At 43.2% G+C, this 25,138-nt stretch overlaps 1 protein-coding gene across 1 annotated transcript in view; it reads left to right on the top strand.

Moving 5' to 3' along the window:
- Window positions 1-25,138, top strand: part of CACNA1I (calcium voltage-gated channel subunit alpha1 I) — a 269,708-nt gene that overhangs the window by 184,831 nt on the left and 59,739 nt on the right. Inside the window, exons 5-9 of the mRNA XM_035128273.2 lie at window positions 1,462-1,621; window positions 4,543-4,858; window positions 5,578-5,670; window positions 10,933-11,239; window positions 15,383-15,789. Of these exons, the coding sequence (XP_034984164.2) occupies window positions 1,462-1,621; window positions 4,543-4,858; window positions 5,578-5,670; window positions 10,933-11,239; window positions 15,383-15,789 (1,283 nt within the window). The remainder of the gene's footprint in view (window positions 1-1,461; window positions 1,622-4,542; window positions 4,859-5,577; window positions 5,671-10,932; window positions 11,240-15,382; window positions 15,790-25,138) is intronic.

The raw sequence follows: 25,138 nt of genomic DNA, 5'->3' as shown, positions 1-25,138 counted from the left end.
TTAATAGCTGTACCTGTGCAAATGGCACCTATATCTATGAATGCCCCAAGCCTTCATTGTACCCAATTCCAGGTGCTCTCCTTGAGCTCAGAGTCCCTTATTCCCAGGCGCAGGAACAGAATAAAACAGGAAAATGAGACAAAGTGTAAAGCGCAACTTGATGTGGCTAATTACTTGACAGTGGGCATAAAAAGGGGATTAACTGGTGCCTCTAGGGATTGTCGCTGAATCCTAATCTTATCTTTCCCTCTCCCTTCCCCAGCCATTTGAAGTAATGAACTAGTTATAAATAGCTAATTAGTTAATTATATGCTGGCCTACATGCAGCATCTTGTAACGTGAAATTCCCTGGACCCCTGCAATAGGGAGTCTCAGCTGTGGAGAGGGAAGCAGGTGGGGGGATTAGGAATGTGATTGATGCTTGGAAGAATTTGCAGAACTCAAGTGACCACAGGGAACACAGAGAATGTAATTAATTTAGTAAACGGGTGCAATCTATCCTATCCAAGGGGTTAGTCCATTATCTTAGCAGAGTAAAGGGATCAGGGAGAGAAACAAGCCCAAAGTTTATTCAGCTGTTGGAGTCTGAAGATGCTACAGATGCTATGCACAAGAATAGGGTAGCGTCCCATTAATCAAGATCCAAAGGAAATGAAGAAGAAAAAGTGCATGGCAAAAGCCACTGCATTGTGAACTAAAATGCTCTCTTCATTAAGTGATATGTAGTTCAAAGAAAGCCATTCTTAGATATGATTGAGGAGCTCCTTCTTATTGGCTCTCTGAACAGAAGCTTTCTTTGAAGTAAATATTCCCTGATGAAGAATGCATTTTAGCTCAAAACATGGTAGGGTTTGTCAACAAATTGAAGTTTCACACATTACCTTTTCTCCCCCCCCTTTTTTCCCATCTTTGCATTCTGACATTGTAAGGCATGTATTATGTCAGCAGCCCCAGAGGCTGAGTCCCTTGTATCCTGATTTTTTGAAAGCACCTCATATATTTGGAGACATTGCATAAGTAATATGTTCAAATAAGAACAGATATGACCTGCGTATATAGGCCTGGATTCACCATTTGGCTAAACGTGCTACTGGACTTAATTCAGAGCTGCAAAACTGCTGCACAGGAATGGGGAACTTTTGGCCTTGCAGATGTTGCTGAACTACAGCTCCCAGCAACCTTAGCAAGCAAGGCCAATGGCCAGGGGGGGGGGTGATGGGAGTTGTAGTTCAGCAACATCTGCAAGGCCAAAAGTTCCCCACACCTCCTTTATAGAGTTCTCTAGCTGCCTCCACCTTGTTTTGATTCAGGATTCCCCCCACATAACGTCGTCTTCTTTCTTTCTTTCCCCATTCTGTTTTATATCTCCTTTCCCTTTCTTTTTTTCAATTACCTTCCTTCCTCCTATGCCGTGATCTGTCCCTCTCTCCTTTCCTTTCCTGGCCCTGGTCCCTCTTGCAGGCATGCGAATCCTGGTGAATTTGCTTTTGGACACCCTGCCTATGCTGGGGAACGTTCTGCTTCTCTGCTTCTTCGTCTTCTTCATCTTTGGCATCATTGGGGTGCAGCTATGGGCTGGTCTGCTGAGAAACCGCTGTTTCATGGAAGAGAACTTGACAATGTGAGTGATGGGGAGATGAAACTGTCTGTGAAGCAAGCCTCTCTTATCTTTACCCCTTCTTAACTTCCTTTGTTGCTGAGCTAGTTCACAACCTTAGGGAACTATCAAACTAAACATATTCACTACACCCTTGTACACCCTTGTACCCTCCCCAAATCAGGTCCAGAGGGTTGGGGGGAACCCAGATCATATATTGGGGTGCATAGCTTTTGGAGGGGGCAGAGGAGAATAACCACATCAGACAGCATGGCAGGAAGCTTCACAGTCTTCCTTTTACTGAAAAGTTGCAAAGTCTGGGAGCAGCCACTGAGAAGGCCCTCTCTTGCGTCCCCACCAAGCATGCCTGTTAGGGGGCAGAACCAAGAAAAGGGCTTACCCCAAAGATCTCAGGGCCCAGGCTGGGAGAATATGGTCCTTCACATAGCCTGGGCCTAAGCTGAGCATGCATTTCTGAGTGGGCATTTTATTTTGTTTTATTTATTTTTATTTTTCACTTTTCCACTTAAAAATACACTAAGACGCTAACAAAGAATTCCAAACCCCAGCTCACTAAAACAACGTGGACACAGATAAATAGTTATGACATACAAACCAGCAATTTAAAGCATCCTTATAGCCAAATCAGAGTTTTGTTTTTTTTAAAAAAACCTCAAGCAACAACCCTAGCAAGCCGTTATTAAAGCCCTACCAAGTCCCTTGAACCGGATCAACAATATATATTTCATATATGTAGCTCATTCATGTCACTTTATGAATATTTGCAAGGCTGCATTTGCCTTATGTCTTCATTACAGGCTTAAAGAATGACACAATGTGCTCTGTTCCTATCAAAGGCAAAATGGCTGTGATATTTGGCTGCTGCTACCAACAGCCAACTTCATCCCGTGTCCTGCCAGCTTTATATACTGTATATTGCACAAATGATAAAGGAAGCAGTCCTATCGAGTAGAGACTGCCAATCCACCAAAAGACTGACCTATGGCCAGAATCTGGGGTCCCCTACTGAGTGAACCTTATGGTCCTGCCTAGGAATCAAATAATTTGTTGGTTTTAGTTCTTTAGGTTTTTTTATTTTTCCAATCTTAAATTTAAAATTAGAAATTAAACATCTGCAACAATTTGCAATAAAACAAATCCTCGTGGAAAATTATTCAGCATTTTAGTGCATTTCCCCCAATAAACACATATTGGTATGCAGTTTTAACTCACATACACATTTTGCAAGCAATTTTCCTAATTCAATGCACTTTTGCATGTTCTTTCACTAGTTTTTTCATTTTTAATGCACATCCCCCCCCCCAGTATATCCATTTTTGTACACATTGTTTGGTTTGAGAACTCCTTCACAAAATTCAGTTATGTGCAAATTTTGAAGGATGGCCGTGTTTCAGAAAGTTTAAACTTGAAAAATCTGGTTTTAAATGCAAACAGAATCAAATTCCTTCCATCCCTAGTCCTACCCTTCCTAGGCCACCCACAACTCCTCTCTGCCCCTTCTGACTCCCAAGATATTTACATCTGAGAAAGGCTTGGTTGCCATTGGCTAAGATATGCTAGAATGTGTGTGTTTTTATCTCCAAAACAGTCTTTAAAAAACACACAAAAAACCTGTCAGCATGATTCCTATGATTCATGCAGAACCTTCTATTTTTAATCTGAATGATAATCACTAACAAAATGACCATTTGATTGGAATTACCCAGTAAATGCCTCTTAGGCCCCTAGGCTTTCTCCTCTACCATATTCAGTTTCCGAAGTTGCTTAGCAACCTCGCACATGCTTCCCTAAGTTGCCCCCCTGCTGTTTAGAAAAGGTTTCCTGACAACCTGGCTGACAACCCAGGGGAGGCAGGGTCACGATCTCTGGTTGGCTGCCTAGATCACCTGGCTGTTGGCCCTGACCCAAGTGCTCAGGCCCTGTGGATTTGTAATGCTAGAGATGTGTCAATTTGGAAGTTGTAGCTCAGCCTCCAGGCCATCTCTCACATTCCACAGCAGGAGTTGCAGCCAATCCTCACTCCCTAATGTACACACCTTCATGATGCATTTTTAAAAAAGCAACATGTCTAGTACATTCATGTTACATTTTCAGGTCTGCACTTAAAACATCTTTGGCATACCTCCGAAAAATAATGGGCGAAGCAGCCCATAGCTACAGCAGCTGATCCTGCCATTCCAGACTCTGCTGTAATATTTTAAGATTATCCATGGTCTTTTTAATTTTCTACAAATCTCGAATTCTGTGGGATTCTACAGTTTTAAGTTTGGATTCAATATTATGGGAAGTACTGCTGTCAGATGTTAGGAAATAAGTATGTTAAATGCTTCCATACACTGGCACAGCACCAGACTACCCATTTGCTGCATGAGGCATACATCTGCTATCTATTTTAGTTCTAACTATGTGGAAAATATGCCACTTGGGGAAGAAAAATGAATAAAAACTTGCACTCTTACTGTGGCCTTTCTTAAAACCTCCCCCCCCCGCCCTCCTCAATGTGTAGAAATTGATTTTTGCTAAGGGCTGTAGTTCAGTTGAGCTGATTCTCTAGACCACTGTTTGGGTCATCCTGAATGAGCCACAGACTCATTCACTCCCCACCCTTCCTGCTGTCTCTCACTGTTTCCTTTCCCTGTGTAATTTCTGTTTCCCTAGAATTAGAAACTTCCTGTTTCATCATGCCGGTTTGGAGGGATGAGTGCTAGCCATAGTTTGCTAAGTCAGACATCACAGCAAACTGTGGCTAGTGTTAAATGGGAAACCAGCAGCTCATTTTCTGTGACACTTCAGGATCCTTAATAAGATATATCCCTGTAATAGATGGCTGGAAGGTTATTGTGATCCTGCCCATCACCAGGAATATTATTAACTCTAGTGTTTGCAATAACAAATTAATTAGTGTGCCCTTTGTGTCTCCTCAGACAAGGTAACATCACCCTTCCTCTCTATTATCAACCTGAGGAGGACGATGAAAAGCCCTTCATCTGTTCACTGTCAGGAGATAATGGAATCATGGGCTGTCACGAGATCCCCCCACTGAAAGAGCGAGGCCACGTTTGCTGTTTGGACAAGGATGACTATTACTACTACACCTCAGTAAGACAGGAGTTCAACGTCAGCGGCATGTGTGTCAACTGGAACCAGTATTACAATGAGTGTCGCACGGGCAATGCCAACCCACACAAAGGGGCTATCAACTTTGATAATATTGGCTATGCATGGATTGTTATATTTCAGGTAATCTGAACTGAGATGTCCAGGAAGCAGTCCTAAGTCTATAAATGTGACCTACACTTCTTCTCACTAGTGATTTACAGTCCTTTACTGAAACAGTAGTGTGGGTCTCAGCATATGTGGTATTATTCATGTGGTGATAGCATAGTTGTCAGGCTACTTTTGTGATGGAAATATTATATGGGTTGGATCAAAGATGAGGAACTTGTAGTCCTCCAGATGTTCTTGGACTCCAGCTCCCATCAGCTCCAGCCATTATGGCCATTAGTCAGGGTTATGGGATAGACGAACATGGAATATTCTGCCAATTGATTTCATTGGGGAAGTTAAGGACACACTTAAATGTTATTGAAATCAACAGCACTCACTTAGAAGTGCTAAACTTTGGTTGGCTCTCATTCAGCTAAATGTGTCAGATTCAGAGAGCCCAACTGGATTCCGAGAGTCCACAGGAGCAAAACTCCTATCCCTCCATTCATGTCATAGTGAAAAGATACTGCACTGCTGACCCAGATCAAATTAGTGCTACTTTAGTGGACTGGAAAGATTTATAGGATTTGTGGGTTCTGCTTTTTTGCAGCAAGTGGAGGGTTCCTAACACTGAAAATAACACAAAATGTGTGGACTGGAGCAGTCAACTCATTAGAATGGATCTGACTGCTTTACATTACTGTCTTTCTGTAGTTATTTACATTTTTTGTTCTTGTTTTCTTTTTCTATAGGTGATTACACTGGAAGGGTGGGTGGAGATTATGTACTATGTGATGGATGCTCATTCATTCTACAACTTCATCTACTTCATCTTGCTGATCATTGTAAGTACAATTGTCCTTTCACCAGAGTTGATAGGATCCTGTCAATGTCCCAATTAATCTAGGAGCCTGAAACATACATTGTAGCAAACGCAGATGAAGGAAGCAAAATGTGCTAATTGTAGGTCATTCCAAAACGCAAAGAATTCCAGTTCTGGCTTTTTTTCTTTTTCCACGTAGCAAAATCATTCCAGGAAATTCAAGGATCAAATTTAGCATCCCCTTTTTAGAATGAGAAGCTAGAGTTCACTCGAGACATTTCTGACATTTTGTTCTCCTGTTCTCCTCACTTAAAGGGTAATTTATGATTGCTAAGTACTTACAGTCCATGGTCCAGTGAATTTATAGTCTATAGCAACCATTGCCAGCCTTAGGCAGCCTTTGGTCCTGCTAGCTGGAGCTGATGGGAGTTGTAGTTCAAAATATCTGAAGGGCACTAGGCTGCCCTAGGCTGGCCTAAGGCATAACTTAGAAACATGGATCACAGTGAATGGCAGAAGAAAAAAGCGGTAGTGATGGTAAGAGAAATAATATAGATTGGGGGCTTTTGGGGGGATGCCTTCTTTTTGGATAAAATGAGCAAATAAGATGTTGATGAATCGCTGATGATCTGAACCTATGTTGCAGGCTTTCTTTCTTTCTTCATTCTGTCACATTCATCTAAAGGAGATGTAGTCACTTAGACTTTCAGTGTTTCCAAGCTAGTGTCCACAGGCATGAGTTAAGTAGGTGATTAAAAAGAAGCAATAAAAGCTAATGAAAAAAGGAAATCAGAGAGTATTTTAAATTGGGATTGAAAAGCTGAAACACCTTTCCTTTTCCTGAGCTGCTTGTTTTTCTTATTGAGAATGAAAGCACCTTCTTTGTTCTCCATACCTCATTTTTAAAGAAAACCAATTAAAAAACCCAGACCTTTGGGACTCCTGGAGAAGTCCATGCATACCTGGCAGTTCACCCAATGGCTAGCCTGAAGCAGCCATTGGCATTTCCTCTGAACTGGCTCCAAGAAGCATCACAGTCCATGCTGGCTTCGTGGAATTGATAAATAGAACACGAAGGCCTGGGCACATCACTGGAGAAACCAGTTGGATGGGGTCTCCAGAACCCCTATAACAGCTGTTAACTTGCTTGCTTATGGGAAGTTGGTATGTAAGAAGACACTGGTTTCCATTCCACCCTGTAATTGCTTGCAGCACTGCTTCTATTCTGCTGCAGTTCATCTTCTATTTAAAAAACTATATTATTTGTCTCATTGTCCACTGTGGCAAAATTACAAAGCCTACATAACTTATGTAATTGTGTTCTCATTTATTCCACCCCATTCATTTCAATGCAAAGAAATCTCAATGCAAAATGGCGGTGTGTGTGAGTGACATAATGAATTACATATTTTTGCTGACTGAAAGCAACAACACCAGAGAATACTAATCATTTGCAATGGATTGATCTCCATCTGGACATGGGACAATTAAGCAAATATCAGCAATTTCTGCTCCTATTTCCCTTTTTGTCAGAATTCTCCCACATCCACAAAACTTGGACCACAGCTCTGGCAAAAAGGAAAGAAGCAAAATACCCCCATGTACTAAAAATTTACATTTTGAAAAAAATATTCAAGGACATGCTTTTAGAAACAATCCTCACATCAGTTTTGGTTTCTCTCACTTTCCCTTTTTTATCAATCCTAAATTCAGATCTCCAAATTCACACATCAGTTGTTAAAAAAATTGAGAAGTTCTTCCAAAAAATTGTTAGCCTTTTAGTGTACATAAATGCATTATTATGCATCCTTTCCCCGATATATGCATTTTCGTACACATTTTTTGTTGGAAAACTGTTGCAAATTGTGTAGGTGTGTTTTTCAAAGGATAACTGTGTTTCTATTTGCATATTGTCTCAGGAATCACTCACTAGATGTTTTAAAATATAAATTGAACCAATTTTCTCTCACCCCTTCCCTACAATAACTACATTGACTTTACTTTACTTTTTCTGCCAGCAAAATCTTGATATACCCCAACACACGTTTTCCATCACCAATAGTGGTATAATAAGGAGCACAGCCATTAATTCTTGTTAAGAGTGTGGTTTTTAACCTCTTCTTCTGTTGTCCAGAGCAAATGTTCCAGCACCCTCAGACCAAAATCCTCCTCAACTTCTCTGTATAACCTGAATATATATCCCCCCCCAACCTTTCTTCCTACCCATATCAGCTTCAGTTCTGTTGTTGCCCTTTTTACTATGGATAAGGGTGCTGGATGCCTCTATACATTTTCTGTAGCGAATGGAAGATTCTAGTCTCTTGCAAAACTCATGTCCCCTTTTTCCTGTATCCCTCTTTGGGAGGCTAGTCTACACCAGCTAAACTAAATGCCCATATAACATTTCATTTTCTCCCTCTTTATGAATGAGGTTGCATTCTGGTCTTGCAGTTTGTGACGCTGAAGGTTGGATTCCATCTTCTCTTTCCATTCACCCACCGACTTGCAGGTGAGGGGGGGTGGTTTCTGCACTAGGGCTGGAGAAGCTGTAACTCTGCAGATGTTGTTGGACTCCAACTCCCATCAGCCCCACCCAGCATGAACAATAAATAGAAACAATGAGACTTGGAGTCCAGCAAGATCTAGCAGGCTACAGCTTCCCCAGTCCTGGTGTACATTCCCATACAGCTTTTCCCCAATGTGTGGGCTGGGGCTGATGGGAGTTGGAGTCCCAAACATCTGAAAGGCACCAGGTTGGGGAAGGCTCTACTCTCGGAAGACTCATAAAATACTTGCCATTTCTGTTCAGTCAAAATGGTGAGGCCAGGAATGTGTGAGGGAATGCATATAGAAGAGGAGAGGACTCACAACCGTCGCAATTTCAAACAAGAAAAGCAGAGAGCATTTTGCAAAATCCTTACAGGTCAGAGGGCATTATTTTAAACCAAACAGCATTTTCTCCCTCTTTTCTTTTTCCCTCCAACACTGTGTTCAGTATTGTAAAGAGTGGACAGGCTGAAGTGGAGGAGGACCAGATGGTTAAAGGCAAAACAGCTTTAGAACAGCTTTGAAGGCCATTTTTTCAATAAATAAAAATCCTCTCTATATTATTTTGAAACGGCATATTGTCCTAACACAGAAGCTGGCCAGTGAAGAACATTTCAGTTCTTCAAAGCTTATTCAAGTGCTTGCAGTAATGTGCCCCCTTTGAAATGCTGAAATAGATCCTGGATTGAATATTCTGATGGACCCTTTTGGCACCTTTGCCTATGTGAGCTGAGTGCCAGGATTGCAGAGGCATCACGTGGGGAATTATGTTTGAACACAGCTAGGTGGAGAAACAATCACTCCCCCACACCCTTCTTATGACTCGAGTAGGTGGCAGAATAGGCTCTTTATGCTTATTCTTGGATCAGTTCTCTTCGGTGTTGTAATGGTGCTGTTGCAGCTACTCTCGAGTAAAGACGCCCAAGTCCACACTGTCTTTAGTTTTATTGTGCATGGTATTTACAGTGCAGGGATAGCAGAAAACATGACCTCTCAGTCACTCACCGGGAGTGGATGTTTCCGGCTGCGGGACCAGCATAAGAGCTTGGGCACCCCAAAACGCCTCCTCCCGACCTTACATTTGGTGGCGCGCCTTAATTTGGGCGCGGAAGGGGCTGCATGTTCCGCTCCACCTGTTGGTCAGGGCGTTGCAAAGGCTCTCCAGCATCACTGAGCCCTCACACCTCCATCCCGCTAACTTCCTGATTCCCCTCACCTGACCCGCTGCTGCTGCTCTCACTGGGCAAAGTGCTGGTGAACAGGAGAGGGGAAGGTTCCCTGTAGGAGGAACCCAACAGATTGTGAGGTAGATGACCTTCAGAGTGCATTTGGAAAGATGTTTCCCCTTATTTTCATGTGTTATACTGGGTTAGCTTGTGCGTGATGAGGTAAATAGCCCTTTTGTATTGGTTTATAATGTATGAGTTGTAGAATGGGTTTTTGTAGCAATGATTCTTCAACATCAACTTCACTGGACTGGTCATGTTGTCCAGATGCAACTGCTCTATTCTGAACTTAAAAATGGAAAGCGTAATGCTGGTCGTCAACAAAAGAGGTTTAAAGACTGTCTCAAGACAAATCTTAAAAAATGTAGTATAAACACTAACAATTGGGAACACTGGCCTGTGAGCACTCCAGTTGGAGAACAGCCTTTACCAAAAGTGTCATGGGCTTTGAAGACACTCAGACTCAGGATGCAAGAGAGAAACGTGCTAAGAGGAAGGCACGTTTGGTAAATCCACACTGTGATCAACTAACACCCGGAAGTCCCCACTGTGGAAGGATGTGTGGATCCAGAATTGGCCTCCACAGTCACTTACGGACTGGTATTTTCCCATCATGGAATGTACCTGGAAATCTTCTAAATGAGGACCTGTCCCAAATTAAGGTTGTTCCTACAGCCACAGCAGCAGTAGCGGTATCTTAGGCATGGGCATTTCCAATCATCATTCTCTTTTCCTTCCATCCTCCTAGAGTTTCTACTGCCTTTAAAATGCATGTATTTATTTATTTAATCATTTGTATGCTGCCTTACAGGGCTAACCATCTCAAGGCAGCTGAAATCATACTAAAAAAACTAAATAATCCTATAAAATTCCTATTCCTTGTTACAATCATAACCTAACATTTAAATCACAATCAATGCTAAAATATTAGAAGCAATTAGAAAGCATAGAAGCAATTGAACTGCAGCAGTACATATGTTAATTAAAAGCGGTTTAAAATGGAACATTAGAACAGCAATAGTTGAAAACAATCTAGAGCATTCTGTTGTTGTTTAGTCATTTAGTCGTGTCCGACTCTTCGTGACCCCATGGACCATAGCACGCCAGGCACTCCTGTCTTCCACTGCCTCCCGCAGTTTGGTCAAACTCATGTTCGAGCATTCTGAATATTAGTTAAAACCAGCTTGAAAGAGGAACGTCTTCAAGGCCTATTTAAAAATGGGGAGCAAATTCCATAATATGGGACCGCAACCCAAAAAAGGCCTGTTTCTCTTGCCTGCCAACCTAATGCATCTTGATGACAGACTTGCAAACCTATATTCAACCACCTTGGAGGTCTTTTGTCAAGCAGAAAAGCAGGATGTAAGTATTCCATAAAGGTAAATAATAAATATACTTCTCCAGGAGGCAGCATTTCAACTGTATCTGTACCCTTTTTCCCTCCCAGATTTTTGTTTCCCCGCCTCCTTCTAAATTCATGCTTTATGCCTCTCTTCTCCTCTGGTTCCTAGGTGGGCTCATTCTTCATGATCAACCTATGCCTGGTGGTCATTGCTACACAGTTTTCGGAGACCAAGCAGCGAGAGCACCAACTGATGCAGGAGCAGCGAGCACGGTACCTGTCCTCCAGCACCGTGGCCAGCTACATGGAACCAGGAGACTGCTATGAAGAAATCTTCCAATATGTCTGCCATATTGTACGCAAGGCCAAGCGCCGCACCCTTGGCTTCTACAACAGCCTGCAGGATCGGCGCCTGGGCCGAATGGAGCCGAGCGCTGCCAAGAGGAGCATGAATAGGAAAGACCAGAGGCAATACAGTAAGATTTGCGAGGCCAAGCCAGCAGAATGATGGTGGTAGGGGAAGAGAGAGGAGATGAGCGGTTGATAAGACCACCCGTATGAATCAGAGTACAGTACTTGAAACACACATGACCCACTATGCTAATAGAAAACACTGTGTGGTAGGTACAGAGATTTACGTAGTGGCCATAGAGGAGAAGGCAGTACAATGGACAAACTCTGAGTAGAATCTGTACGTGAGAGATTTCTTCATTGATTTAATTTAGGGTGCATCAGATCTTCAGGTTGAGAAAAATAGCACCTTTTGTAGGTCAGAAAAATTGCCTTAAGATAACATGAGGCTGGCAAATGGAAACACATTTGCAGAAACTGATTTTACAAAAGGATTAGACTTTACTGACCATTAAAACTGAGGTAATCTAGCATTTTTAAGGAGGACAGGCCTGCAGTAAAGCTCAGTGGCAAAAACTACGCAGGAGGACGTTTTGAACAGCTTATTAGTTGAATATAAAAAAGTACATTTAGAATCATTTGTGGCATGGAAAGCAAGCCATGGTCCTGTAAAATTATCCTGGAGGGCATACAAAAGTTTGCAATAACCAACAGTTCTTTCTACTGATAGCAACAGTGGCTTCAGCACAGTTGAGTCTCAGAGATTTTAAAATGTAGTTTAATATTTTTAAATGATGCCACGTCACTCAGGTGTTACTTGAATTCTTGGGCTGTCCTGGACCTTATCTAGCTCCAGAAATACAGCTCTCCAACCATGCCAACTAATGAACCACCCTTTACTGGGATTCTTGTATTCCCATCTTTCCTTCCATTGCTGGGCTCCCTTTCCTGTTGGCCTGGTCCTTTCTTGCCTATGGCATCACACCTCTGCTCTTCCTGAAGGATCCATTCCAAGATGGCATTGCAAAAGGAATGCCTCTTCCACAGCAGAAGCCCATCTGTGGACCCAGGAGCACCTAACAGTAAAGGAACTCAGGCTGTAGGTAAATGCTGTACTTGAACATGCATTTCTAGCCTGAGAACAGCAACATTCAAATCTACATTTTAGTGCTTAACTTTCCATCAAGGTGAATTTAGCAGGGGAAAGGATAAAGCAAAGAAATCGCTTTTTCTTCCAGACCTGCAATCTCTGGCTTTCTAATGATGAGAGAACATTTTATCACCTAGAGGTGATGATTTCTTTCTGCATGACCACTCCTGCTCTGATGTTCTGTCCTCATTCCAAAAGAAAACTTGCACACTTTTATGGCGGTATGTCAGGAATAATAATAGTGCTGAGATTCATAAGGGGGTGAGTTCAGAATAGCAAACTCTGGTTTTGGCTTCCTAAGCCCTTTGTGAATCATACTCAAACATCAAACCCTAACCAAAGTTTGGGCCCGGTTTTAATGAGCTCATCCTGGTATCAGCCCTCTCCACAAACCACCACAGCTGCCCACTTCCCTTTCCAAATTCCTTGGTGCCATCTTGAGACTCATAAGTTTGTGGAGAAAAGAAGGGGACATGGAGGGGGGTATTTATTTGGAGGTTGAGGCCTTCAAACCCAATTATGTTCCTGATGACATCATCATCCATGTGATTCAGCCGAATCTTTGGAATGGGCTTGGAGTGGGGGGGGGAGGACTCTTCTGACATGAAGAGAACATTTTACCCCAAACCTTTTCCAAATCAAGCAATAAGGAGCTCACCAATCACTACTGGGAACTAAAGGCACATTTCTCAGATAACTGCAGCTGTCTTTCAACCCCACTCCCTGTAGCTGAATATCTAAAGCAGGCATCTCCAAACTTCCTCTATGTTTGGCTTCCTCTATGTCAGGCTTCCTCAACCTCGGCCCTCCAGATGTTTTGGCCTACAACTCCCATGATCCCTAGCTAACAGGACCAGTGGTCGGGGAAGATGGGAATTGTAGTCCAAAACATCTGGAGGGCTGAAGTTTGGGGATGCCTGATCTAAAGACTGTTGGGTTTGATAAATAAATGGGGGAGGGGCGGGTCTCTAAGTTACAGTCTGATCATAGGAAGCTACCTTATACAGTGGAACCTCGGTTTATGAACACCTCGGTTTACAAATTTTCGGTTTACAAACACCATGGACCCATCTGGAACGGATTCATTCACTTTCCATTACTTTCAATGGGAAAGTTTGCTTCAGTTTATGAACGCTTCAGTTTATGAACAGACTTCCGGAACCAATTACACCCATGCTTCGGGTTAAGTACGCTTCAGGTTGAGTACTCCGTAGACCCATCTGGAACGGATTAATCCACTTTCCATTACTTTCAATGGGAAAGTTCACTTCAGTTTATGAACGCTTCAGTTTATGAACAGACTTCTGGAACCAATTGTGTTCATAAACCGAGGTACCACTGTACTGAGGGCCAAACTGGATGCAATGTTAAATAATTATTTACAGTAATATACATGTATTTTAAATAGTAGCTGATATTTATTGGGATTGCAGAACACAGGAAGGGGAGATTTAATTCTTTCCACTCCTACTGTGGTCCTGAGTTTAATAAAACAAAAAGCAAACCCCCAACCATACCTGCCAAGTTCGGGACCTAAAGATCCGGGATCGGCAGCACGCGCATGACCGGAAGTTGCGTGACGCGACTTCCGGTGGCGCTTCGCCCTTCTATGGGCACCAGAAAATGGCGGCGCCAGCGCCGGAAGTCGCTTCCGCGCATGACCGGAAACACGTAAAAGCGACTTCCGGCGCCGGCGGCGCCATTTTCTGATACCCATAGAAGGGCAAATCACCACCGGAAGTTGCGTCATGCAACTTCCGGTCATGCGCGGAAGCGACTTCCAGAAAAAGCGGCACCAGAAAAATGGCCGCCGGGCCAAAGCCAATTTAAGGGACAATACCGGGATTTTAACCTAAACGGGAGACCGCCGGGAAACGGTAAGAAAAAAGGGGTTTTCCCGGCGGATACGGGATACTTGGCAGCTATGCCCCAAACCCATCTCTGAAGCTGATATATGTATTTGGAGGAAACCCCATGTTGTTGTCAGTATCAATGCATACAGCAGCTTCAAAGGAGCAAACTGTATTTTTAACAAATGCATTTTGTGTCTCATCTACTTTGGCCCTGAGTCATGCCATTGATCCATGTAGCTCAGTGTTACCAGTTATTGAGAGGTGCTGGGGGATGTTTACATGCAAAGCATGTGCTCTGCCACTCAACTTTGACCCCTCTCTGGATCCCACAAGATTACTTAGGTTATAAGAACAGCCCAACTGCCAGTGCAAGCTAAAGAGGTTTCCTCAGCTTGTCAAATCAGATCAGCCTGCCCAGTTTTGCTCCGTTTTGCCAGGGTGAACCTGCACACTCAGCAGGGAGTTGCAGTCAAGCCTAGTTCCCTTTACTTGTGCTTCTGATGAACTGGTTGCCTTCACACTTTGCATATTCAGGGATAAAGTATCTTCTACATCTTTTTAAAAAATTGTGGCATGACCTGTAGTGCCAGAAAGGAGCATGAAGTTGTGCCTTTTGTTTCTGCTAGATTTTCACATGCTGAGGAACAAAGGGGCAAACAAGTCTGTGCTTCTAGCTTGAAATCAGCATAACTTCTTGAGCAAGTTTGAAACATTGGACTGCTTTATACTTTCGCTTCATGTTGTTGTTCTTTCTATAGATATAACAGGTAACACTGACATTAAGTAAAAACTCAGCAGTTCTGATGAACACAGGCAAGGACCTTTTCAGCAATAAATAGTTTCAAGTGAAACTATTTATTTAAGTTATAACTAGGGGAACATAGATTTTAAGGACAGAAGAAGCTTTGATATTTTTTCCCACCTCTGAGATAACACACACCATGGCCTCTTATTTAGTGATTCCTGCAGTCTGGAGAATTATTCTACCCCTACTACAGAGCTGAACACAATTGAGTCTAATCTATTGTAGCTGAAGTAGAGCATGTCTCTGAGAGACAAGCAATCTCCATTAAAGTCTCTCGGTGATGATGAGCCTAACACTTCTCTTGGCAGACGGTTCCAGGGCTTAATTTCCTTCATGCTTAAAATGGCTAGCAATACAGTTTAGGACCTGTTTTGATTAACTGAGATGTGGAAATGTAGCACTGTTCTGAAAAATGACTGCTTTCCCCTTAAATTTGATCCCTGTATTTATTATTCCCCAGGACGATGCCGAAAGCACAACTGTGTTGATTACGTGCCACAAGGCCTTGGCCAACCGATTGCCATGACTTTGACGTCTGACCCCAGCAACTGCCCAAGATGTCACAAGGCACAGCGGGAAGCAGCCCGGAGACTCTCCGTGCTTGAGAGCGCCGATTCGGATCAGGAAGAGGGAAGAGGAGCCAGTGAAGAGGAGGGAGATGGAAGAAAACAAAGCACCGGGACTACAGACCTTGAGAAAGAGGAGGAGGATGGAGAAGAAGGTGGACAGCTGGCTCTCTGCAGTGACGTGTGGCAAGAAGTCAGGGTTAAACTGAGGGGAATTGTGGAGAGCAAATACTTCAACCGTGGGATCATGATCGCCATCCTTGTGAACACCATCAGCATGGGCATTGAACACCATGAACAGGTAGTTAGACTGGTGGGCAGTGAACAATAAATTAACTTAGCAGTCTGAGGTGATACTGAGTACCTTGAATAGTATGGCTGTTATCTAGCATGTTGTGGTTGTTGGGGCATCAACACAACAATGTTCAAATGAGTTTACTCTTTCTGTAGATAATTTGGGGGGTCCTAGGAGCTGGTAGGTAGTTCATGCATTTAAGGACCTATGTATATAATCAAGCAGTACCTGGACAAGGCACCTGTATCTGCCATGTTCCTTTAGAGCTTCTATGATTATATCTTGTGCACAACTCTATACTAGGCTTGCACATCTTCCCCACCCCACAATAAAGTATGGAAGGAAACCCCAATTCGAGGCTTTGCAGTAGCAGTAGTGGTCCTGTGAACTGAGGCCAGGGTCTGAAGACCAAACAAATCTGGCACCTATGCAAATGGAATGGGAGACATTTGCTCTAGGTTGACTGAGGAAGATGTAGCCTATAAAAAACATAAGTAGCTCTGTTGGCTCGTTGCAGGGCAGGGGAGATGCTAAAGCCATACTAGAATGCTACATTGGTTAGGTCAAACCAAGATGTCACAATGACATGAGCAAGCTTTTGAGTTCCTCCAGACATCTTCAGACTGGATGTTTAGGAAAATTATTTGTTGGGTGAGTGTAGCAAAAAAAAAAAATAGTTCATGATGCTAAAGCCCCAGAGTCTGCAGTTTGTAACAGTCTTTTAAGATGGAGTAATTGCATATTAGCCTCTGGTAAGTGTTTTGTAGATTACAGGTTGTACCAAGAACTGCTGGGATCAAGAAGAAACAATAGATATACCCCCATTTAAACAAAAATGAAATAAAGCAGTTAATCAATTCGTTCTCAGTCCTGGAAACAACTCTGTGACATTTGGGTTGGTTCCCAATAAAGGTGTTACCTCACTGTGGTTTAGGTGCAGAAATAGCTTGTAAGCCCACCGGGCAACAAGTGTCTGTGTTCACTAAATGAATGAATGGGGAGGGGGATTAATAGGTGAAGTAACAGTCTGAAGTACATTCCACCTCTTCCTGCTTCCGCATGAAGTCATTTCCTTGTTCTATATCTCCCTTTCAGTTCTTGTCCTCTCTTTTGGGGAAGGGCCATAGCTTAGTGAGAGCAACTGCTTTGCATGCGGAAAGTTCCGGGTTCAATTTCTGGCATCTCCTTGTAGGGCTGGGAGAGATTCCCTATCTGAAAATGTAGCGAAGCACTGCTAGTAACAATACAGTCGTACCTTGGGTTAAGAACTTAATTCGTTCTGGAGGCCCGTTCTTAACCTGAAACTGTTCTTAACCTGAGGTACCACTTTAGCTAATGGGGCCTCCTGCTGCCGCCGCTCGATTTCTGTTCTCATCCTGAGGTAAAGTTCTTAAGCCGAGGTACTATTTATGGGTTAGTGGAGTCTGTAACCTGAAACGTCTGTAACCTGAGGTACCACTGTACTGATCTAGACAAACCAACACAGCTTCCTACCTTTTTCTCCCTTCTATTTCTGTCCCTTTCCTTGTCCTCCTCCATTTATGCTCCATTCAGCTGATCTCTCTCTCTCTCTCTCTCTCTGTGTGTGTGTGTGTGTGTGTTCCTGTTTTTGCCAACTCTCCATTCCCACTATCTTCCTCTCTTTCGGTCTCATTTCTCCCCTCATTAGCTAACTGAATCCTTAGTCTATTTGGTTTAGTTTAATACAGCCTCTGGGGACAGCGCAGTCACTTCACCCACCGCTCAAATCAAATCCACCCGTTTGCCTGTCTTTCCAGCTTAATTAAGAGACACACAAGCACAGCCCGTTTCTACAGAGGTACAAGGGAACCCGGTGAGCCCTGTACGGATGGAGCTCAAGGAACCCTCTCAAGGGGCAGCAGGGGCAGGAACTCTCCTTTTAATCTGAAACTGTGCTAAAGAATAGATCAAAATAGAAAAGGCAACTGGGCACAAATGAGGCTCTGAGCTGTCACAGAGGAATCAGCTGCACATAATATTGAGCAGGGTTATAACCTAAAAGGCATCTGTCCCAGACCTCAGATGTTTGTACTGACAACCTGCAGCTCAAAGCCTGCTGTCATGTGGCAGTCTTGCCTTTTGTACAGTGTTTTGCATAGCCAAAGTGGTTCGCCCTGTTGGGTGGAGCTGCAACGCCAGCTTTCTTTCAGTGGAGCTGCTTCTGCTTTAAGGTTTGGGGAAGGAGGGTGAGGCAGCGAGGAGGTCAGTTGCATCACCAGAGCCATTCCAACCTTGTCCCTTACAGGAAGCAGCTGAAGGGAGGCCAGGTGTACAATGGCACCCCCTCCCCCCGCCTGCTGCTACTGATGTATGCAGTAGGAATGGCAGAGGATCCAGCTTTCAAGGCGCATACAAGGAAACTCAGATATTTGTGTTAGAATTCTGACAATTGCAGTGGTCATTCTGTTTGTAACATGACATTTTCAGGCCTTGATGTTGTAAAGATTTTGTTTCAAAAAAAATTGAAAACCTAAGGGGTTTCCAAAGAGGGGTTGCAAAGGACAGGAATTATTAGAGTAGTGATTTCTGTAGCTGTTCTTACTTGGAAAGTGCTTCGGCACTCGGTGCCGCACAACAATTGAATTAAAAGAACAAATGCCACCCACAGGCTTACACTCTGAACTGTGAAGCCAGTAAAATGATTCCCTAATCTATTGTTGTTATTTCTAATCTCTCAGGATTTTTCTTCCAGTTTCCCCCAAGGGCTGATGCCACATTTTCACATCACATAGAGAACACATTGTAGTTTTGGCCTCAGCTAAGTTCATGAAAACAATTTGCAACTTATGTTAATTACAGGCAATTAATTCATGCAAATTAGTTTTGTTCCTCCGCATGAAATATTCCCTCAGTAGCCGCACCCTGATGTCTGTAGAAAGTTAATAATGTGGCATTTTAAATCAACATTATACATTATAGCTCTGTGGAAAATAATCATATTTCTGTGTTTGCAACTGCAAAGAATCTGCATTATGAATGTCCAGTTGCTCATCAGAAGGCATGCTCGCCTTCGCACAATGCTGCCTCTTCTGCATAAAAACAGGTTTTCACCAAATTCGGGTGATCTGTATTTGTTGATACATGTTGGTGTGCTTTGTGGACAGCACATCGTATCAAGATAGTGAGAGATGATCAGCCCTTGCTCAGCATTCCTGACATAGGCGTCAATCCTAGCCCAATTTACCTGAAAGTAAACCCCACTGAATTCAATGGGACTTCTGAGACTTCTGGGTAGATGTAGTTAGGATTGCCATGTAACATACTCTCTGGAATGTTGGTTGATCCTGGTTAAATCCAGGATAAGAAAGACTGCTACCAGGTCATGCATACAACATCTTTCTGTACATCCATACGGCTAAAAAGAGCCCCCAAGCTTCTTCTTAACAATAGATGAATCTGTCAATATTGGTTTCTCTCAGTTTCTCATTTTTCCAATCTTAAATTCAGGTCTCACATTTCTGCATCAGTTTGCAGATTCCGCCCTCTCCCCCCGCCAAGACAGTTCCTCTGAGAATTCATCAGGACATTTCTCCAAATACAGGCACCCTCCCACTTACACATGATTGACTCGACTCGTGTGCAACCACATATATGTGTGACGCCAGGAAAATAAATAAGTATTTGTCAGAGGCTGTTGTTGCGACTACTCTAGAGTAACGACGCTCCACATTCTTGTCTTTAGACAGTTTTATTTAGTGCAGTCTATTTACAGTGAAATGGGGGTGCAGAAACATGTCTGCTTAGTCCAAGCCAGAATCCGGGAATGGTGCGCTCCTCGTCTTCTTCCAGCATAAGAGTCTTGGGACGCCAAACCTTCTTCCCCGCCTTCTCCTGCATAATTCCGGAACCGGAGGTAAAAGGGGCCTTCACTCCATGTTTTCCTTCTCCCCCTTTCCCCCCCTCTCTTTCTTCCTCCCTCATGTGTAGCAGGGGCTCTTCTGTGTTGCCGGAGCCCTGCATCCCTCTTCCTCCTTCCTCACTGGACCCCTCCCCCTCCCCGCTGGCATTGCTGCTATTGGAGGAGCTGCTCTTGATGATGGGAGGGGGATCTCTGTATTCCCTTCCCCTTGCAGTATTTTTTTTTTCAAATCTGGAAATGGTGGGAGAGAGCTGGAGAGTCTTCATAGCTCACAAGGAGACCCTCCCCAGAGCCCAAAGAGGACATCAGTGAGGGCGGAGGAAGACCCAAAGAGACCTGAGGTGCAGTGAGACTTTGTTTTGGCTGCTCAGCCTCCCCGCCTAACAGCTGATATGCAGGGTAGCAGAGCAGCAGCAGAAACTTTCTTGTGCATTCTTCAGGCAGCCCCATAGCTTCAACTACAGATATTTTGGTCTGGATTGGGGAGAGAGTGGGAGAGAGAGCTGGAGAGCAGGAAAAAATGGGTGTTTGGAGGCCTTTTAGATGGTGCTCCCCAGTTTACGTGATTTCAGTTATGCGTGCAGGGGCCTAGAACATAACCCCGGTGTAAGTGGGCTGTAGACAAATGTTTGAATACACAGATACACAGTTTTGCGTAGAAGTTTTTGGTAATGGATTTTTGGTGTATTATTTTCACTGTGTTGTGTTATGCACAATTTACCATTAATTTACCCTAGTATATGCATTTTTGTACAAATTACAAATTACTTGGCTGGAGAACTGCATTGCAAAATTCAGAGGAATGCAAATTTCAAAGGATGGTTGTGTTTTGGTTCCCATATCATTTCAGAAATTACGAATTAGGTAGTTTGAGCTTTAAATGCGATGTGAATCAAATTTCTCCTCCATCCTTAGTTACTTTTTACTTTTAAAAAACAAAACAAATACAAAACAAAACTATATGCAACAATCATTAAAGGGAAATCCAAACCACCCTTAGTTTCATTGTTTTTCTGTGAAAGCTTGACAGGATAGCAGTCGAGTGTGGAAAATGCCATTCTCCCCCCCTTTTTTGCAATATGTATGATGATAACCCACATTTGCTGACTAACCTGCCCACAGTCTTGCTTTCTGTTTATGGAATATTCATAGCACAGAATTGGCTGTGAATCAGACAGTGTGGGCATAGCCTTTTAAGAGGGCCCTGGTTGATTAGAACCTCTGCTTTGTATAATAAGCACTAATGTAGCCACCTCATTCTTAAAAATAATGATGCCCAGCTCAGAGGAAGCCTGTATAAAAACATAAATCATTTTTTTAAAAGAAAGATCTGACATAAAAGAAAAATTAAAGAAGCTGAGTAGCTATCACTTTGATTGGCAATGACTAAGGGCAAAGAACAATCAGTATAATCATCTACTAGTATTCAAATGTTATAAACATGTGACTTATATGATGGAGAGGTTATCCAAGAGCCATGTAGCTAAAGGGAGATTTAGGCGTGAGTTACTTCATTTAAATTTTGCATAAGCTTGAGTTAATGTACTGTTTAGGACTATTTATAGAATAATCATCAGAACATAACAACAGTATGTGCTAAGACCTCTGGAAAGGGTTTAATTTGAGCCAGTATTGCCACAGCTTAACCTCAGAACATTTTTTAAATCAGTGCCGCGACTCAGCCCTGGAAAGTATGAAGTAATAATAAAGATGAGCTAGTGTAGTGTAGATATGACTTTACTCTCTTTTTAGGTCAGATGTGAGGAACTTGTGGCCTTCCCATATGTTGTTGGACTCCAACTCCCATCAGCCCTGACCATTGGTCATGCTTGCAGTTGATGGAGTCTAACAACTTCTGCAGAACCGCAGGTTCCCCACTCCTGTCTTAGATCAACCTGTGCCATCACAATAGCCAAAACAAAGTACTTCTTTATACAACACATAATAGGTTTATCAACCTCCTTGTCACCAGGAATAGTGATGACCACTTTCTTTAGGACAAATTTATGGAGCATAGGTCTATCAATGAATTAACTTCATAACAGCTAAGTATGCCTCTGAATATTGCTTACATTTTATGCCCGCCATTGTACATGGTTCGCCCCTTGCCCGTTTCTAATCTCACAGCAACCTTGTGGGGTTGGTTAGGCTGACAGCTGGCTCAACATCCAAAGGGAGTCAATTCCACCAAACTCAGTTGAGCTAGCCCCTGCTTGCACTGAAAGTGAGGTCTGTGGTTGGGCGGGGAAACTGAAAAATAGAAACCTTGTGAGACAGGCTGGTCCAACACCTCGTGTGACACAGCCAAGTGTGTGCTGACCATCATTCCTCCCACTCCTGCAACTTTGTTAAACATCCCCAACAAGGTGTATAGTTTGGGCTTCATATGTCGTCCTCATCATTGTTTGTTTTGTATGCAAGGGTTCTTTGAGGGAAGTCATGTGCTTTAGTTGTATTGCATGTCTGCAGCCTCCCTTCCCCTCATTATTTCCCCATCCCAATAATTTGCTTCTGGCTTCCTCTTTGCTTTGCTTTTTCATTGTGTCGCTGGCTCTCTGTGTTCTGTTTTGTTTTTTCCCTTCCACTCAGGAATGTGGAATTGTTAGAAGTTTTGCCTTTCCCCAGCCCTTCCTCTCCTGTCTCCCTCTCCTACGCTCTTCTTTTCCTACCCAACTCCCTAGGTAGAACCATTCCCTGGGGTGAGTGATGGCCCATTAGAAAAAGATTAGCAGATGTGCACTTGACTAGTGAAACAGATGTCAGGGAGGAAAGGAGAGCGAGCGGGAACAGGTGACCTTTTCGGTAAGAGACAGACAAGGATGACTTTTAAAACATCAGTTCCTCACGAAGGCACAGAAGGAGAGAGAGAGAGGACACGTCAGCAGGAGCAAGGAAGACAATTCACCATTATATCATGATGCTACATTACATTTCTCATTATCACTGACATAATCTGTTCAGTTTGGGCTGGAATTGGTATTTTTGCTTTTTCTAGTTTCTGCCAAAGACTCTTTGGGCAGATTTGCTTGTGCAGCTCTGAGCTTATTTTCATCACGGTTGTGATTGCCCCCATACAGACAAGCGCACATCTAAATAGGACAGGCATGGTATCTCAAAATGCCTTGCCAAAAATAGGTGGGGAGCTTCATACAAATGAGCATTAGACTACAAATAGACGTTTTCCCCTATAACCTTTCTGCAGAATACATTTTCAGCAAAGTAAATATGCACTTGTTAATGTTACATATTTGTCTTATAAAAAAAATTCCCTCAGTAGCACCTTAAAGACCAACTAAGTTTTTATTTTGGTATGAGCTTTCGTGTGCATGCACACTTCTTCAGATATTTGTCTTATGCAAGCCACACTTCTCCCCTTGATACCCCTTCTGTGGGGTGGAGACTACATTTCCCACACTTCGTGTGCTATATTTTGTGCTTGCAATAAATTCCCCATACAGCACTTCCCATTGCTATTTGGGAGACTTGTCGGAGTGGTTCCATGTGATATCTTTGTCATTTTTAGTGTCATTGCGTGAACACTGGGGTGTGTTTATTGAGTGACTGTATGCAGGAATTCTACCATGTGCAACTCTAGTACCATGTGCAGGAATGAATGAAGTGGGTGGATATTAGGAAAGCTGCTCCCCACCACTCTCCACCACTGCCCTGCCATGTCAAAAACCACTACTTTTTGTGCAATAAGGTGAGGTCTTTAGTTTCACTCTCCCACTCACTCAGAATTCTATTTGTTTGTGAGATACCCCATTTGAACTTTGAGATCAGAATGAAATATGCTAGTCATATTCAGGGCACAATTCTGTGCCTCAGGTTCCACATCTCTAATCTATTTTAGATGAAGGGGGAGGAAAATGCAAGCCCCATGCACCTCTTCTCAGAAAGGCTAGGGGAAATGTAAAGCACACCACAATGCAATTTAGAAATTAAAGAGTTCACCATGAGGGAGGTTATGTCTATTTTTACAAAACAAGTTTCTGACCTGCTCAGTCCTCACTTGCATTTTCTTCTATCGTCTTCACACACACACACACACCCCAACATTTTCAGAGGTGGGTAGTAGTAGTAAAATGCAAAATCTATTCTAATGTGATATGTGCCTTGGAAATAGATAGGTTGAAATTACAGTTGGCATTCCTTCATGTCCAGGATAAACTTACAAATTTTAGGACAGCATCCTATTTTCAACCCCCCTCAGGACACATATTGCAAAAAGCCGCTATCCTCCACACCAGCTTGCAGGAGGTTTACACAGAGGCTTATTGAATGATCCCAAATGTTCCCGATGCAGCTGGGGAGTGGGGCGAAAGGAATGCCTTAAAGGAAGCAGGTCACGCCCCCCGGCCGGCCGGGTTGGTCGGCCCTCAAGTGATGCGGGCGGGAACCCCCCCAATCGCTCAGGGGCTGAGCTCTCGGCCCCTGCACACGTGATCAGGTCGTGACGCCCGCAACTCCACCTCCCATGCAGGCGCGGAAATGGTTTTCTTGTTCTGCCCAATTCTTCAGTTCAGGAAATGAAAAGTAGATGGTTATTGATAATAATAATAATAATAATAATAATAATAATAATAATAATAATACCCTGCCCATCTGGCTGAGTTTCCCCAGCCACTCTGGGCAGCTCCCAATTGAATATTAAAAACAATACAGCATTAAACATTAAAAACTTCCCGAAACAGGGCTGCCTTCAGATGTCTTTTTAAAGTAGGATAGTTGTTTATTTCATTGACATCTGATGGGAGGGCATACCACAGGGCGGGCGCCAAAACTGAGAAGGCCCTCTGCCTGGTCCCCTGTAACCTTACTTCTCGCGGTGAGGGAGCTGCCAGAAGGCCCTCGGCGCTGGACCTCAGTGTCCGGGCAGAATGATGGGGGTGGAGACGCTCCTTAAGGTATACAGGGCCGCAGCCATTTAGGGCTTGGAAACGTACTGGGAGCCAATGCAGATCTCTCAGGACCGGTGTTATATGGTAGAGATGGTAGAAGTAGAGATAAATAAGGGAATGGATTTCCACTCCCTTCTGAAATTACTGTCCTGTCTTTTCTTCACCCCACAATACAAGTTTTTTTAGTTATGAGGGAAGACCCTTAGAAGTTAATCCTATGCAGATTGACTCCAAAGTAAATTCTGCTTCCCTGGGGCTTACTCCAATGTGCATAGTCTTATCCTGCAAACACTTACTCTTCCTTCTGTGAGAAGATACACAAGATCACTCTGTTAGTTTTTACATTCCATCTTTTGCCTTTCAGCACTTGCATTATTAGTCAAACATAATTACGGGTGGAAATAGAGCCCTTGTTTCTCCCATTCTGTCTTTACTTTTTCACTTAGAGAAACTGGCAGCTTTAATAAAGAATCATCTGGCATGGGAAAGGTGTGCAGTTGTCGTTGTTCCCCCCTTCTCATTGTGTTGAAATTAGCGTGAAGTCCCTGATCCCGAGAAAGTGTGGGGATGAATT

The sequence above is a fragment of the Zootoca vivipara genome, chromosome 10, assembly GCF_963506605.1.
Source record: "Zootoca vivipara chromosome 10, rZooViv1.1, whole genome shotgun sequence".
Taxonomy (NCBI): domain Eukaryota; kingdom Metazoa; phylum Chordata; class Lepidosauria; order Squamata; family Lacertidae; genus Zootoca; species Zootoca vivipara.
The sequence above is the reverse complement of the archived record's forward strand: the minus strand, read 5'-3'. Positions and strand labels throughout refer to the sequence as shown.